Source organism: Oncorhynchus mykiss, chromosome 3, assembly GCF_057628025.1.
Source record: "Oncorhynchus mykiss isolate SJ-2025 chromosome 3, ASM5762802v1, whole genome shotgun sequence".
Classification (NCBI taxonomy): Eukaryota; Metazoa; Chordata; class Actinopteri; order Salmoniformes; family Salmonidae; genus Oncorhynchus; species Oncorhynchus mykiss.
The window spans coordinates 35,936,699-35,953,063 of record NC_143024.1 but is presented as its reverse complement, the minus strand read 5'-3'; the positions used below and the strand labels follow the sequence as shown (position 1 = coordinate 35,953,063).

Genomic DNA, 16,365 nt, shown 5'->3' with positions numbered 1-16,365 from the left:
TTTCAGTGTTGGATCAGTGCTACACATGCATGTATTCTTGTTTCCGTCACAATACAGTACACATCGTGTCCTGCCTTCACATTTAGCCAAATATATGTATATATTATAATACATCTTCCTCCATCTCTATACAATGTTCTCTGTTCTTTTTTCATTTGCTTTTCTTAATCCTCCTCCTCTATTTACCCTCGCCACCACCCTGCCTCTCCATCCCTTTATCTCTGCCCTCTTCCTCATTCCCTCCTCTCCCTTCTCCTCCTCCTCCTCTCCCTCTGTCATTACAGGGCAGTCAGAGTTTTAGGGACCCAGTGAGCTGTGAAATCGCGCAAATTGCTGTTGCTTTACGTCTGGCCCAGCGACAGAGGGAGAGAAAGAGAAAAGGAGTGAGAGAAAAGAGGAGGGAGAGAGAGATTTTCTGCTCCAACACTTCTGAATCTTTTCTGCCCCCCTTATTCAAACACACGGACACACAAGCACACGCACAGCTGCAAGACTGCATATCTCCCCCCTACCACCTCCACCTACTCTCAACATACAAGTCCTCCACCCCCCACGATAAGACACCTCCACCACTTTGCTTTAGTATCCGGGTCACAGAACAACTTGGTGAAGCAGCCTCAAGAGCGTTAAAGCCCCTAGACCTGGGAGAGTCATTTCAGCCACTTCTAATGAAAAGAACGCTTCCCCTAACACCCAGGTCACAAAAAGGCTAAAAAAGAACATGCTGTGACTGTGTTTGCACTTGTGATGACTCCATGTTTCTTTTCTATTTCAGTCAGACAGTAAGACCTAAGCAGGATATGTATACAACATACCTGACTTTACCTCATATTGGTCCATCCTTCTAATGATCAAGAAATGTCCAAAGCTCTCATTTTTCATGTTATATTTTTGGTTGTCTATTGTTATACTTGTAATTCCACCCCAATCTATCCCATACTTTCTGCTCACAACAATTGATTTAGATTTCCATGCATATCCATAACCTGAAATGCTATGAGCCAGCAAACCACATTATATGCATATATCCACATCAATTTGTAAAGATATTCCCATAAAATTTCTGGCTTTATTTTGATGATATAATGCACCTGTGCATATATGATGGACCTTCCGTCAAAGGCTGGTACCTACAGCATTGGAGCAATGGGCAACTTTCTTCCCTTATGTCCATATTATTTGCTGTATACTACTACCATCATGTGGAGAAAAGCTGCTACTGCAAGTTTGCCCTTTTATTTCAATATTTGCAATGCCTATGCACACTAACAGGGCACCACACTCACACACCCTGTCACTCCAACACACCCGCACGCCAACTCACATGCAAGCTGCTGCTACTCTGTCTATCTTATATCCCGTTGCCTAGTCCCCTTACCCTTATACCTGTCTACCTCCATCACTGCAGTATCCCTGCACATGCATAGTATTGGAACTGACTTTTTAAATATGTCCTGTATATAGTATGCCTACTTACTTGCTTTACGGCGTATTTCATATTTCTTATTAGTATTTCTCGTGTGTTCCTTTCTAGTGATACATTGTTATTGATTAATGCATTGTTGGGTTTTGAGTTTGCAAGAAAGGCATTTCACTGTACTTGCGCATGTGACATTAAAACGTGAAACTTGAAACAAAATCAGTATTGAGTTAGCTACCACTAGACGACGCTGTGACTTCGCCACCACCTTTAAAATACATGCGGAAGTGAATGTTGTTTGGAGATAATCAACATGAACTGGGTCTGTTGTTTTATTTTCTCTACTATTAACGCGTTCTTTTGAAATACCGCCGGTTCGTTCTCTTACCAATTTGTTATTATCTCATCACCTGCGTTAGAAGCGGTCGGATAGCACTGCTGGGTGCACATGCAGTCTTTAGTGGCCGGCTTTCATGTTGAAAAAAAATGAATTATTTCCATAGTAGAGCAACGTTCTCCTTTTTGCAAAATGAAGACGACGCTCGTGCAGTCGAACATGCAGTTAGAACAGCGATACATACTGTTGTGAGTGTTATTTCTAGTATCAACAGTGCCAAAATACAAGAATATCAAAGTAAGTTGGCCGAGAAGGACAAAGAAAACGAAACGCTGAAACGCAAAGTTAAAACAGCAGAACGAGAGATCACAGCATTGCGAGGCACCTTTGAATTTTCAGGAAATGAATGTCATCAAGTCAGGTCAAGCACTTATACACTTTCACCAGAAATGCAAAGAGGGAAACCAATTTGCCCTGAAAACGAGGTGTCAAGCAGAGCTGATTGGAGAATAGATTTCCCCAGTGAGTATTGTCCCGATTTGATTTTATCCCAATATTTAACTCTTTGACATACACTTACCAACCCCTGCTTTTGTCCAAATATCTTTGTTTTGATCACAGGTCTTGGTGGAAGGACTCCTCCACAGGTTTTTTCCCAGTGCAAAGTCACAGCTGTTCCCACTGGGGCATCAACTATTTATATGTCCCATCACCAGAACCCTTCCTCCCATTCTGCAGAAGAGTCTGGGCTTTTAGCAGAGCGAACCAGAGGCCAGTCCCCATCACCCAGTCCAGTCACCAGACCAGTGATAAAAGAGGAGCCCTCTGACATTGAGACATTCTACATTAAATGGGAGATGAGTGAGGAGGGCATTGGGGAGCAACGGGAAGGCCTAGGCCCGACACACGTCCTGGGAAAAGAGTACGAAGCCCAGCAGAGGGGTGGAACTCCAACCATGCAAAGAGATGGAACTCACCCTGTTGCTGGTAGCCAGAGTGGACATGAGTATGGGGAGAGACCAGCCAGGCATCTGAAAAGTATGCATGTGAAATGATATACATATTTTTTTAATTCAGGTTTAACAGGATCATGCCAACGACAATATGGTTCTATTGTCTCAGATAGGCTGTCAAGCGCAGAGACACAGCGGAGGTTCAGAGAGAGAGTCCGTGCTGACCCTGAGAAGTTCCGGGCCTACAAGGAGAAGGAACGACGCAGGTAAATAGGTTACAGTACCTTTCACTACCACAGTCTGGATGTCCACCTTCAATACAGTCGTGAGGAGAATATTGACATTAACGTGAATACAATTAATCTTAATTCCATTGTCCTGCATGGAGACGTTCATTTCATAGACATTTGAAAACAGAGCATGCAACATGTTTAACGTTGTGATCATGTGTATTTGTTATAATATCTGTGTTCATGCTCACTCCTTTTTTCCCCAGGAATCAGCAGAGGAAGGTGTCGATATCAGATTTACCTGAAGAGACCCGCAGATTGAAGAGAGAGGCCTGGAGAGAAGCATCCAGACGATGTCGTGCCCGCAAAATGTCCTCCCTCCAGACGAACCTCACACAGCCCTGCCACCTCCCCCAGAACACAGAGACACCTGGGTGGACTAGGGGACACTGCAGGGGCAGGCAGTAGGGTAGAATTCGGTGGGGGGGATTAGGCCTGCACAGATGAGTTTAGGCTACTGAACAAAGATGGGGATTTGGGGATCATAATTGTTGATATCTCCTTTGTTGAGGGAATGATTTCAGTATCATATTCTAACAATCCAGTTATTCAATGAATTGGTTGGGGCTGTTAATGTTGTATGTTGTTATTATTTTTAGAAATGTCAATAAATTAGTTCATTGTACACCTATTGCTATTTGATTATTCACTGATTTACCACTAGATGGTGCTGTGATTGAGCTACCACAAACACATTTGACACGTGACGCGCGCGTTCAACACGGCGGAAGTGAACTGCGAGGTAAACATTTAGCTGTAATACAGTTGCTCTCTAAAACATGTCAAATTCTTTTTTTTCCGAATATTTTATGAAAGTGCATTTGAAATACCACACTTTAGTCCGCTTTCTCTCTTCGACAATATTGTCACTGACGTGTTACAAACTGACTCACACATCGGTAAAGTTGTTGGCTGCTGTTTAGCCAGCTGAGCTAGCTAGTAACGTTACAGTGCCACAGACAAAAGGGTTAGCTAGCTAGTTATCAGTATCTTTGGTATTGCTGCTTCACTCTCAGTGACTTGGCCAACTTGGTAGCGTTAGGCTGTGTGGGTGATTTTTTTTTATCTCCCTAGTAGAGCAATGAATTCCTGTTTACAAAACGAAGAAAACGCTCGTGCAGTGGAAAATGCTATCAGAACAGCGGTAAATACTGTCATGGATGTTATTTACAATATGAACAGTACCAAAATACTGGAATATGAAAGGAAGGTGGTCGAGAGGGACAAAGAAAATGAAACGCTTAAATGTAAGCTTAAAAAAGCTGAAGAGGAATTAACAGCATTTCGAGTAGGCCTATCTTTTGAATTTTCTGCACTTTCACCAGGAAGAGATTTTGGGAAACCGATGTGCAATGAGAACGAGGTGGGAAGCGAAACTGATTGGAGAATGGATTTCCCCAGTGAGTAGCTCTGTCCTAATTGCTTGGTTATCAGCAGTTCATAATACTGTACATTCCCACTCAGGTCACCGGTGCATAAATGTCAGTGTGTACATCATTATAGACACTATGATATGATGAATGCATTCATAGTTGATATTCCCTATATGCTAAAGTTATGCCATTCCCAATACTGGGACAAATCTGGTACATGACAGAAAATGTTTTCTCATGAGGTCATGTAGCTAACTACCCTACTTGCCTCAGTATATGTTCTGCAGATTATCATTGTGTACTAGGTACTGCCCCATTTAGCATTGCAACGCCTATGATGAGACATCTTCTTGTTCATGGTAACTGATCTGCTGGTAAAGGCTACTTGAACATGTCTATGTTCAAACCTGGCCAGTTTGAGACCAACCCCAGCTTTAGATATAATGTATTTGTTTCAATCCCAGGTCTCAATGCAGGGACTCCTGGGCTTTCAGCAGAGAGAACCAGAGGCCAGTCCCCATCAGCCACTCCAGTCACCAGCCCAGTGATAAAAGAGGAGCCTGCTGACACTGGGTCCTTCTACATCAAATGGGAGATGAGTGAGGAGAGCATTGCTGAACAACAGGAGGGCTTAGGCCCGATGCACGTCTTGGGGAAAGAGTCTGATGGAACGTCTTCTGTTGCTGGTAGCCAGAGTCCAGGCGATAGACGTTCAGAACTGTCTGAGGAGACATCGACAGAGCGTGTGAAAAGTATGCTTGTGTGTCTTGTCTCTGTCCTTTTCTGTTTTTTTTAGTTTTTTTTTTATAGTGTAGTGGTGAGGGTTATTGTAAAGTTGTAAGGGGTTTTATGGATTTAAAAACAACTGTCTGCTATGCAGTTCATGGTAAACTCCAAGTTAAATTCAGGTTTAAGAGGATCATGCCAATAACAATACGGTTCTATTGTCTCTTGACATCAGGGAGGCTGTCAAGCGCAGAGACACAGCGGCAGTACAGAGAGAGAATCCGTGCTGACCCTGAGAAGTTGCGGGCCTACAAGGAAAGGGCAAAATGCAGGTATGACCTTTCATCCACACAGTCTGGCTGTCCACAATTGCACTTAAATTGTGATTCAATTTAGTTAAGTTGTCTTGCAAAACATGGAGCATGTAATATTTCTGACATGTTTAGCATATTTTAGTGCTTTGACAGGCCTGGATTCTGGGTTGTCAATTATTTTTATCAGTGATGTGAAAGACTGTCACAAATCCACAGTAAAATACCTTCAGTGTGTTTTGCAGTGTAACACAGTAGATTACATTACAATTAGTGATGCACCGATATGACATTTTTGGCCAATACCGATATCCAATATTTTCCTTGCCAAAAAAGCCCCGATACCAATATTACATTTTTTTTGCAGCCTTTTAAGCATTCTAGTAGTGGACACAGCGGTCTAAGGCACTGCATCTCAGTGCAAGAGGCGTCACTACAGTCTTTGGTTCGAATCCAGCCTGTATTACATCCGGCCGTGATTGGGAGTCCATAGGGCGGCGCACAATTGGCCCAGCGTCGTTCGGGGTAGGCCGTCATTGTAAATAAGAAATTGTTCTTAACTGATTATGTTGGAATTTACGCATGTCCCCATTACCAGTAAAACATCAAAACCTATTTCTTTCACTTACTTGCTGTGCCGTTTCGTTGTTTATTTGTTCAGTCGTGTCTTTCTCAACCAGGATTTCTCATACTATGAAACACCATTTGGGTCTTTGCGTGTTAAATAACACTATTTGAAGTGTCAAATAAACTTGTTGACCAATCAGGACCTGAACATGACTGCACGTCACATAATTATTTAAGGCGTTCATACATTTTTTACATAGTGTAATCAATGTATAATAACTATCACTCGTATTTCATATGTCACAACGATTCATTGATACGTATGCTATGATGCTGGTAAAGTTGTCTCGTGCACCTACAGTGCTGGTCATAAAAGCTAGCTAGCTCATGGATGCAAACAATGTTCTTCCCTTAAAACATAGCAAAAACGTTTCAGTAGCTATAGTTAGCTAGCTAACTATATAGCTAGGTGTCATCATCTGAAATAACCCTAATTTATAAGACATTTCTGATTAATGGTGGTCAGACCCATCTATGTGAAGCTAGCCACAATAAGGATTAGCCACAATAGTCTACTTTGCGGTTAGCCTTCAAAATAAAAGTATAATTAACAGTGATGCAAATTAATACAAATAGTAGAATTATAATTGAATAGATCATGCTAAACAAGGTTGGAATGTTGTTATATAAAATCAACAGAAGACAATTTGTTAATTTGACAAATCTGTTGAAATCACACTGGATGTATTAAACTTTAGAATTGCATTGGGGGCATACTTATTTCACTGTACAGCCTTAAATGGATTATGGATCAATAACATTGGGTATCAGTCTACTCAGTGACACCCAGAGAACATTAGCGTCGTAGCTCTTATTGCGGTACTCTGAAACAACTGTGAATTGAGCCACATTTATTGTCAGTCTATGTGAACACTATTCATTAGAAAAAACAATACTGCATGGATGTTTGAGTGTGATAACTCTGAGGAGGATGTTGTAGAAAACTATATTGGGTATTGAGTAGACTTGATACCCCATTTCATTGATCCCCAATCCTTAGGCAAAGCTGTACAGTGCAATATGAATGTCAATACACACAATAGGTTGACTGGGGAGGTGTTTTCACACAGTCACAGTCCAAGGATAAGAGCTACAATGCTAATATTTGCGTAACATTTTCACATGTGTGTTCTGTGGGTGTCACCGAGTAGACTGATACGCCATTTCATTGATTCACATTCCAACCTTGTTTAACATTATTTAGTCTAAATATGGCATGATTCCACCTTCTGCATCACTTTCAAAGATGTACTTTTATTTTGAAGGCAAACAGCAAACTCCACTATTGTGCTTAATCGTTATTGTGTCTAGCTTCACTACACATAACCCGGATCCACAGTCCGGTCGAGCGTCACTAGCCAGATGAAGCTAGCTGGCTGCTTATAATGTTAGCTTTGGGCAACAGGGTTAAGTAGCTGGCTAGCTATTTATTTTCATGAACTGAAGTTCAATTGGCGAACAAGAAGTGGCTACCTAGCTAATACTTACTCACAAGTATTCCTAAACCATTTCTAAGAATAATGAAAATGACAGAAATTTGTACTGGTTGTTGTTTTCAGGCTGGTTGTATTGGTGCTAGCTTGGTACCGAGCTAAAGGTACCTAGCTACCCCAGAAGTTATGGTTGAACAAATAATGCTTTATTACCAACGCGCTATTTTAAACACATCGTTCGTGGCCGGTGTTTGCTTGTTTGCAGACTTTTTTCTGTACAGCTTTGACAGTGCTACTGATAGTAGTGGTGGCGCTTGGCTTGCATGTGCAAATTCAGAACACACAACCTTCTACAATAGAACTATGTTATTTGACGTGTCAAATTAAAAGCTTATCTAACACGTCAAATAGTGTTATTTTTATATATTTTTTGACACGCGAAGACCCAAGCGTTCCATAGTATGTCGTGAAGCTAATACCAGTGACGCTATTACTGTGTAACTCTGGTAGGGCAACGTGTGTACTGGTGCTCAACCAGTCGGCGAAAGCCAACATCACCCACGACAGAGAACGGTTGATTGTCAAGGGCAATGAATTCCATTATCTTGGCGTCAATAGATTTTTCCTTTTGAGTTGTCTCGCAGAAATGTTCTTACTCTTTGAAAGGACTTCTCGACTTGTTGACTGCTCGACTTGGCGTCATTACGTTATATAGTTATGCACGTCAGCTTTGACATCGGTTTTGCACATCAGCATTAAACTAGACATCGGCCGATACCATGTTGGCATTTTTAGCTAATATCGTCCGATTCCGATATGTTCACCGATATATCGTGCATCCCTAATTACAGTATAGGACATTTCTTCAAGGCGGGAAAACAATACTGTAATCTTCCATAATATAAAGCTTGCTGTTATATTACTATAACATTACTGTACTTCACATAAAAACATATTTACTGTTAAGAGCGTTGGGCCAGTAAACGAAAGGTCACTGGTTCAAATCCTCGAGCTGACTAGGTGAAAAATGTGTCTGTATCCTTGCGCAAGGGACTTAACCCTAATTGATCCTTTAAGTCGCGCTGGATAAGAGCGTCTGATAAATTACAATTGTGTTAAAATCAACTGTGCTTCACTGTCGGGAGACACTCAGATATTTTTATTCAAATATTTTAATAGATATTTAAAAAGCATTGATTGTCACGAAAGATCTGCATACAGTATAAATGGAAAAGGTGTATGGTCTAACTGGACACTATGTTGAGCCAATTCAGCTCAGATGTCTTGGTTCCAATGCAACAGGCAGGGATCTACTGACAGAAGCGTATCCTATCAAAGAGACTGACACCTATTCTTGGACTGTCAACGGTGAAAGACCAGTACAAAATGATCCACTTTGTTGCTAATGAGGACATGACAAATGGTCAAATTTGAAAGAAAATTGACTTTTTACAAGAGCCTCCCATCATCATTGTCAATAATTCTCTACCAGGATTCATTGGAGGTACCAAATCCTCTTGGCTCAGGCAAAAATAAACATATAATAACATATTGGCTTTGTATAGCACTGTGAACACTTGCCACACAAGCAACCATCAATTTATCCCATGCAATTGGTATTGCTTTTTAGGGAGGATGATGATTATGATGAGGATTGGATCAGCAACTTTCATGTCCCTTGGCAGCAGACGCCTGAAAGCCTCAGGCGAGCCATTGCAGAGGGACGAAGAGTCGAGGCGGCAGATAGGCGGCTGATGGTGAGGATCACCGTTGATGCAATGCGTGTACACTGCCTCAACCCCAACAAGAAAGTATGTTCAGAAATTGCCAAAGCTATAGTTTCAGAATATCCAGAGAGCTTTGCAGACCTGTCAAAAGAAGGGGAACTGCTTAGCAGAAGGTACTCCTCCTTGCTCACCCAAATAAAGACCAGAGTGGAGCATGTGAACCGGAACACTGAAAATAGAATACGCAGACCCAAGACGAGCAAAAAAGGGGAACACGGCAACAGACAAGTCAAAACAGCAAGAACAAAAGTGGACAGTTATGGGTGCATCAACTGGCACCCACAGGACCTTCCAGAAGGAGAAACTCCTGACTCCCTGGAAAATAAGAGACAGATTATGGCCACCATTTTCAACAGTGCAAGCCCCAGAGGTGTGGACAGGGGAGACGTGGATGAATTCATGAGGCTTACGTACATTAACCAACGCCACATGATAAATGCATGGCCAGCCCCAAGCATCGGTGACGTCAAGGAACAATGGCCTTTTCTTTTTACCAAGAGATGGCTCTGCGCCCACTTCCACATGCTCACTGGAGTTGAGATCGACCGCTGTCTCAGTGACGCTCTCCAGAGCAAAGGAAAGACCATTGTCAATTTCTTCCGAAGTCAGAAACCCAACTGGAGGAGAGGCATCCAAAGTCTCCTCAATGACATTGAAGGTGACGTCAGTGGAAACCTCACAGCCTGTGCTGCCATTCTTCTGGTGCTGTCCCACTTCAGAGAGAAAGAGGACTCTCTCTTCCTCTTGGCTGATGTAAGTTATTGTGTGTGTGATTTTATTCAAATAAAAAACGTAATCTGATTGTTTTATACTGGGACTATATACATTATACTGTGCTTTTACACACATGATTGATCATATCAGGATTCAACAACCTTCTTCTCTTTGTGTTTAATGTAGGTGAATGACACCCAGATGGATGTAGAGGCTCAGTTGCATTTGCCGGCCACTCCAAGACTTATTATGCTTGGTAATGACAGCATTTTGTGTATGGACTGGAGATGATCATATTCTTAAATCAGATTATGTCGACGGTGGGGCTAGATACTGGTACTTAACTTCATAATGTTAATACTGCACAGAAGAATAGAGCAATAAGATTAGTTATAGTCTAATACTGTAATCTTTAATTGTGGTGGAACAGAAATATATTGTGTAGGCCTATATTAAAAAAATATATTGTTTAACACATTCATTATTACTGTGTACTTCAGGGAGTTCCCTGCTGGCTTCATCTAAGTGGATGGTGTCAATCGAGGGGAGAGTGGTCTGTGTTTTGGATAATCAGTCCAACTTTGCTGCTGCCCTCTCTGTGCTCTTTGGATGTTTCTACGTGTTCAATACAGAGTACCAGGAGACAGCCTCAGCAACACTGGAGCTTATTCAGAGGCAAGTATTGAACATTTATTGATCCAGCACTTACATTTGTCTTGCATGCCTTGCAGTTACATTTCGTCTTTGCGCATCTCAGTGTTGAGACTTGCCTAGTGTTGCAAAGGGAGGGTATGTTACTGGAAACTTTTGTTTACCAGTAAACTGCCAGCTTTTTGGTATCGTCAAGGATTTTATTTAATCTATTACAATACATATAGTGGCCCTTTTGGGTACCTCAGATTATCACAGGTGTCTGTAATTATCTCTGGCCCTCTGTGTGACCTTATCACATTTAAATATATGAAATAATTCAAGAAGAATATTTTAAAATAGAAAAACAAAGCTGTAAAACATCCTAAATATAAACCATTAACTTGGTGAATACCATTGGTGATTCATATGAGGGTTTCAGCATGAAGTAGCTTTTATATATTTTTGCACACTTATTTATTTTACTATGTCAGTATTTTATTTTAATTTGTAATTTTCTTAACCTTTATTTAACTAGGCAAGTCAGTTAAGAACAAATTCTTATTTTCAATGACGGCCTTGGAACAGTGGGTTAAATGCCTTGTTCAGGGGCAGAACGACAGATTTTTACCTTGTCCGCTCAGGGATTAGATTTTACAACCTTTCGATTACTAGTCCAACGCTCTAACCACTAGGCTACCTGCCGCCCCGTATGTATTTGTTGTCAATGTTTTGGCGTCAAACTGGTGACAGTTGTAAAAAAGTCAATCGTTGATGCTTTCATTAATTAGGCTCTTTTCTCTTGAACCATATCTACTAGAAACTCATGTACAATATGGACACAGATATATAAAAAAATGAATACTATATATTTTTATTCAAGTATAAATTACCAAAGTTACAATAGATTGCCATACATTTTCTCTTAATTACCGAAATTACTGAAGATTCCGTTAGATTTCTAAATTACCCATAGCTTTGCAACCCGAATTGAAAGAGTTGTGAAAGCAATGCCTGATTGCCTGGATTGACTAATGCTTCCATGTTGACTGTTTAGGTTTCTAGTAGGGATCAACCCAAATGAAGGAACCAAATGCTCTTCATACCTTGATTCAGAAGCCGGGGTGAGCCGCAGGACTGGAAGAGTTGTGCAAAGGAAGACCGATGCAGTTGCCACCTTCCTCAAAGACCTGACTGAATTTGAATGGTGAACCAGTTTCATAGGAGATGCAAACACACAAACAAGGATGCACATACATGATGCATAGCTTCAAATGTTATAATGTTGCTCTTGTTTAATATCAATCAATCAACACTACAGATTGCAATTGAGTTCTATCTATCATGATATGCATCTTGGAATAATTGTTATATGTTTCTGTTGGCTGGCCCTGTCTGTGATGGGGAAACGTGATTTTATAACTTTTATGTTATAATGGTGTTCTAAATGATTACCGGAAGTGTTTTTTTTTGTTGTTGACAGATTTCTTTAAGACGTTTTGTTGACTTACTGTAAACAAAATCAGTGTGATTAAATTCAGTTTTGTTCATTTCCCATTTCACTACAGTGTTAAAGGGGCAGTGAAGTTAAACTTGATTTTTCCTGCTTTTTGTTATATTTCCACACAATGAGGTTGAAATAAAACTCAGAAATGGTCAAAATGATGCCTGTTTTGTGTAAGAGCTGTTTGAAAATTGCCTGGAATTTAAGCCTGTTCAGGTAGGATGGAACTTTTGGCCCACATCATGATCTGATTATAATAGCCCAATGATTGTTCATCTGGGTAAGGGAGTGGGTTCTAGACCATCCTATCAGCCAATCGGATCTGTGTATGAAAATACTGTATCTTCAAATGTGTTTCCTAACGCCCACACAAACAGACTGAGCATTTTAAGGGCCAAAGGAGGCTCAGGGACATAAATGGTTAAACATACAGTATATGTTGGTGTAATTTTCATTAAATAAACATAGTAATTTATTAGACATACAGTGGTGATTTAAAAATAGAATTACAAAGACTGCATGGGGGCTTAAGCTGTTATCCTCTTCAATATTATTTATTTGTGATAAAACATCCTGTTTTGGATTAAACTGCATTTTTCCATTGCCGATCTAGCTTGAGGATTGGAATTTGTCTACTGACAGTGCAGTGTATTTCTCTGACTGGTAGCTAATCAATTTTGCACCTTAAAGTACAGTAAAATGTTAAGTTTAAATACAATAAATCAAATCTCCATTAATCCCCCATTCCTTCAACCTGTACTTGATGTGTGCGCTCTGCTGCTGAGTAGGTTATTTCATTTTTCCCCCCCTTGAATGGGATTAATAGGGAGTGGGGAGGCTATGCTTAAGGCTATCATATTATCAAAACCCACCCAATCTAGCTGATTGTAATAAGCCACACTCAGGGTACCTGTTCAAGAGGTAATATTGACTGCAACTTCTGTTTATTGTCAAATCAAATGTGCTAACCATGTGCTCTCCTTGACGCCTTTCTGTTTGTTTCTTTGTTCATTCTTTATCAAATTTAACCAACTCATGGCTCAACTGCAAACGGTTGTTAAATTATGCTTCTAAAATATGAGACCTGCAAAACCGTGCAGCCTTTCAAGAAATACCACAAATAACAAAATAAGGCAATGGACAAGACACTGATAGAGTGGACAAGAACGACCATCCTTTAAAACAACGTTGCCAGGTTCCTGGACTCACTTTTCATAATGGTAACCCTCCATATTTCTGGACACATTCTTAGCTTTATTCCATTTGAATTGAACTAATTCCTATTGTATTTATGATTAGCAGCCATCTGATTGAAATTATAATTCTGTAAACCCTTTTGTCTTCTGCAGCTCCGGAAAGTGCATGCTCTGGGCTTTAGGTCCGTCCTCATTGGGAAGCAGTCCCGTGGAGGCTGCTGGGGAGTAGAAATCATGATGCCCACCAACCCTCGGCCAGGTCTGTAGGAGGACTGCCTCCAGGAGCTGCTCAAATACTATGAATCTTTTCTGAAGCGTAAGTTACTCTCCACTCTCAACAGCATACACAAAATACCCTGAGTGTACAAAACATTAAGGACACCTGCTCTTTACATAGACTGACCAGGTGAATCCAGGTGAAAGCTATGATCCCTTATTGATGTCACTTGTTAAATCCACTTCAAACAGTGTAGATGAAGGGGAGGAGGCAGGTTAAAGAAGGGTTTGTAAGCCTTACACAATCCATTTCTCAATTGTCGCATGTGTGCTGTTCAGAGGGTTAATGGGACAGACAAAAGAGTTAAGTGCCTTTCAACAGGGTATGGTAGTAGGTATCCTTAATGTTTTGTACAGTCAGTATACGTTTAACAGCATACATACAACAGCATATACCAACAACTCCCCTCTGTGTAGCAACACAAAGTGAAGATTGCAGAATGTATGCAACTTTATTTTATTGAAGATATACCTTGCATAAAAAATACCTTGCATTTTTCTTCAAACAGATATCCCTGTCAACCAGCCCCCCACCAACTCCACAGAAGCCACCAGTGGTAGTCTCCTGGAAGGACAAGAGGGAGAAGAGGGTGACGTTAGCACTGGGGAAGGAGTGGACGAAAGGGCTGCAGATGTGGAAGTGGGAGAAGACGATGGAGATAGACCTGAAGGAGATGAAGAGGACATGGAACCTGACTACCAGCCACCTGCCAAGAAGACAAAGTAGATTGAGCTGCACTACACCACAGAGGCGTGCTCTCCAAACTCTGTTTAGCCATAATAGTATTTTTTTTAAATGTTGCGCAACAGCTGCATGCTTGTTCATGTTTTCTATCAAGCATCTGCCGGTTATAGAGGCCTGATAAATAAATGACTTAAAGCAGCAAAACAGCGTCATTCATTCTTTTAATCTCCATGTGGAAGTGTACCACTCCAAACAAAATAAATACATTTACCGAAATGTTAAACAATGACTGTCCACCAAGGTTTAGGCTTCAATTTGTGTACGGTCTGTATTTATGACGGGTTATCAAATCAAAGTTTATTTGCAGATGTTATCGCAGGTGCAGCGAATTGCTTGTGTTTCTATCTCCAACAGTGCAGTGATCATACCTAGAAAACAATAAGCACATTCTCCAAAAGCAAAGGTTGGGCGGTTCTACTATGACAGCCCTAGTGTGTGTATCTGTGTTGTGGAGCCTGTGTTCATACTCATTCTCTCTTCAGGTATTATCAGAAGAGGGTGCTGATATCAGATCTACCTGAAGAGACCCAGAGACAGCAGAGGGAGGCCTGGAGAGAAGCATCCAGACGCCGTCGTGCCCGCAAAATGTCCTCCCTTCCGACGAACCCCACACAGCCCTGCCACCCCCCCCAGAACACGGACACCTGGGGGGACTAGGGGACGACGCAGGGGCAGGCAGTAGGGTGGCAAGTTTGGATAGCTACTGGACAGTCTTCTTTTGACATTCCATACAGACCACTTACTTAAAATGAGATGTTGAGCATGGCCGGTAACAAACGGTTTCAGGACTGAATAGATACCTGGTTCATCTCTGTAATTGATGTCATTGAGCCTATCAACAGGAGGCACGGTTTGTGCATGTTCAGGAGTTTCCTGACAGGTTGAACTTACAGGTGTACCTTCTCATCATCCATACTTGCAGCGTTATTCTATCAGGTGTTCAATTTAGCATAAAATATTGTACAGTTTGTAATAGCAATAAAGCGAAACAAATGTTTTTCCTTTTTCATTTAAACATATATTTTGCACATTAATAACATTTAACTTACTGAAGTATTTTTCTGAATTTCAATTGCTCCTGATCTAAAACAATTGGATAGGTGTTACAGAATTATGACCAAAATAAACACCTTGATTTTAGAAGAATATGACTTATTTATATCTTTATTACATTATGATTGAACAAATTTGAATGCCCTTATTAAGAGCCAAGGTGGCATCCTACCTGGATCCTTTGTTATTTGCATACCACCCTAAAACTGGTCTTGAAGATGTTCTGCTCGATCTCCTCCACAGAGCACCTGGAAAAGCCTGGCTGTGTGGTGACAACAATGTTCTTTGACTTCTCCAGTGCTTTCCATACCATACAACCCCAACTTCTGGCCCAAAAGCTAAAAGACATTCATGTCAACCCACACATAATCAAATGGATTGTGATCTGACCAATAGACCACGGTTCATAAGACTGAACCAGGCAGTATTTGATCGGATATGTACAAACATGGGGGCCCCCGCAAGGGACGGTCCTGTCACCTTTCCTGTTTATCCTTTACACAATTTTTTTACACACAACACTGAACTGATGACTGCTATAGTAAGCTGTGTCACGAGATGAGACAATACTCACCACAGGGAAACAACAGAGTCCTTTGTGAAATGGTGTGAGGCTAACTACCTGAACCTGAATCTACTAAAGACCAAAGAGCAGGTGGTAGATTTGGGGGGATTTTTTTTCCCAATCAAATTTGTATTAATGGTAAAGACCTTAGTACTGTTGACTTTTACAAGATCGTGGGTGTAATAGTGGACAACAAGCTGAACTGGAAGGAGAATTCACACAGTGTACTAAAAAGTCCAATCCAGACTGTATTTTTTAGGGAAGCTTAGATATTGTCGTTGACAAAATGCTTTGCATGTTCTACAGCAGTGTGGTGTGCTGGAATGGCCAAGGAGGACTCAAACCAGCTTGACAAAATCATCAAGAAAGCCAGTGCTACAATCAGCTGCAATCTAGAATCAAGGCAGGATATAATCATAAAAAGG

The 16,365-nt window shown here is 41.0% G+C and overlaps 2 protein-coding genes across 3 annotated transcripts; both read left to right on the top strand.

The window, feature by feature from the left end:
- The first annotated feature begins 1,683 nt into the window (after positions 1 to 1,683).
- LOC149984525 (uncharacterized) lies at positions 1,684 to 3,625 on the top strand. Of its 2 annotated transcripts, none has more exons than XM_090230701.1 (4): positions 1,684 to 2,279; positions 2,379 to 2,795; positions 2,880 to 2,976; positions 3,207 to 3,625. In XM_090230701.1, the coding sequence occupies exons 1-4, from the start codon at positions 1,907 to 1,909 to the stop codon at positions 3,406 to 3,408; spliced, it is 1,089 nt and encodes a 362-aa protein (XP_090086827.1). In that variant the 5' UTR covers positions 1,684 to 1,906; the 3' UTR covers positions 3,409 to 3,625. The 2 variants fall into 2 exon arrangements, with proteins under 2 accessions (XP_090086827.1, XP_090086826.1); XM_090230700.1 differs by having other exon boundaries at positions 1,714 to 2,279; positions 2,884 to 2,976.
- Positions 3,626 to 3,723: 98 nt separating this feature from the next.
- LOC110515051 (uncharacterized) lies at positions 3,724 to 12,263 on the top strand. The gene is made up of 7 exons (XM_036972936.2): positions 3,724 to 4,400; positions 4,838 to 5,125; positions 5,335 to 5,431; positions 9,101 to 10,010; positions 10,158 to 10,227; positions 10,472 to 10,646; positions 11,659 to 12,263. The coding sequence occupies exons 1-7, from the start codon at positions 4,082 to 4,084 to the stop codon at positions 11,810 to 11,812; spliced, it is 2,013 nt and encodes a 670-aa protein (XP_036828831.1). The 5' UTR covers positions 3,724 to 4,081; the 3' UTR covers positions 11,813 to 12,263.
- The last annotated feature ends 4,102 nt before the right edge of the window (positions 12,264 to 16,365 follow it).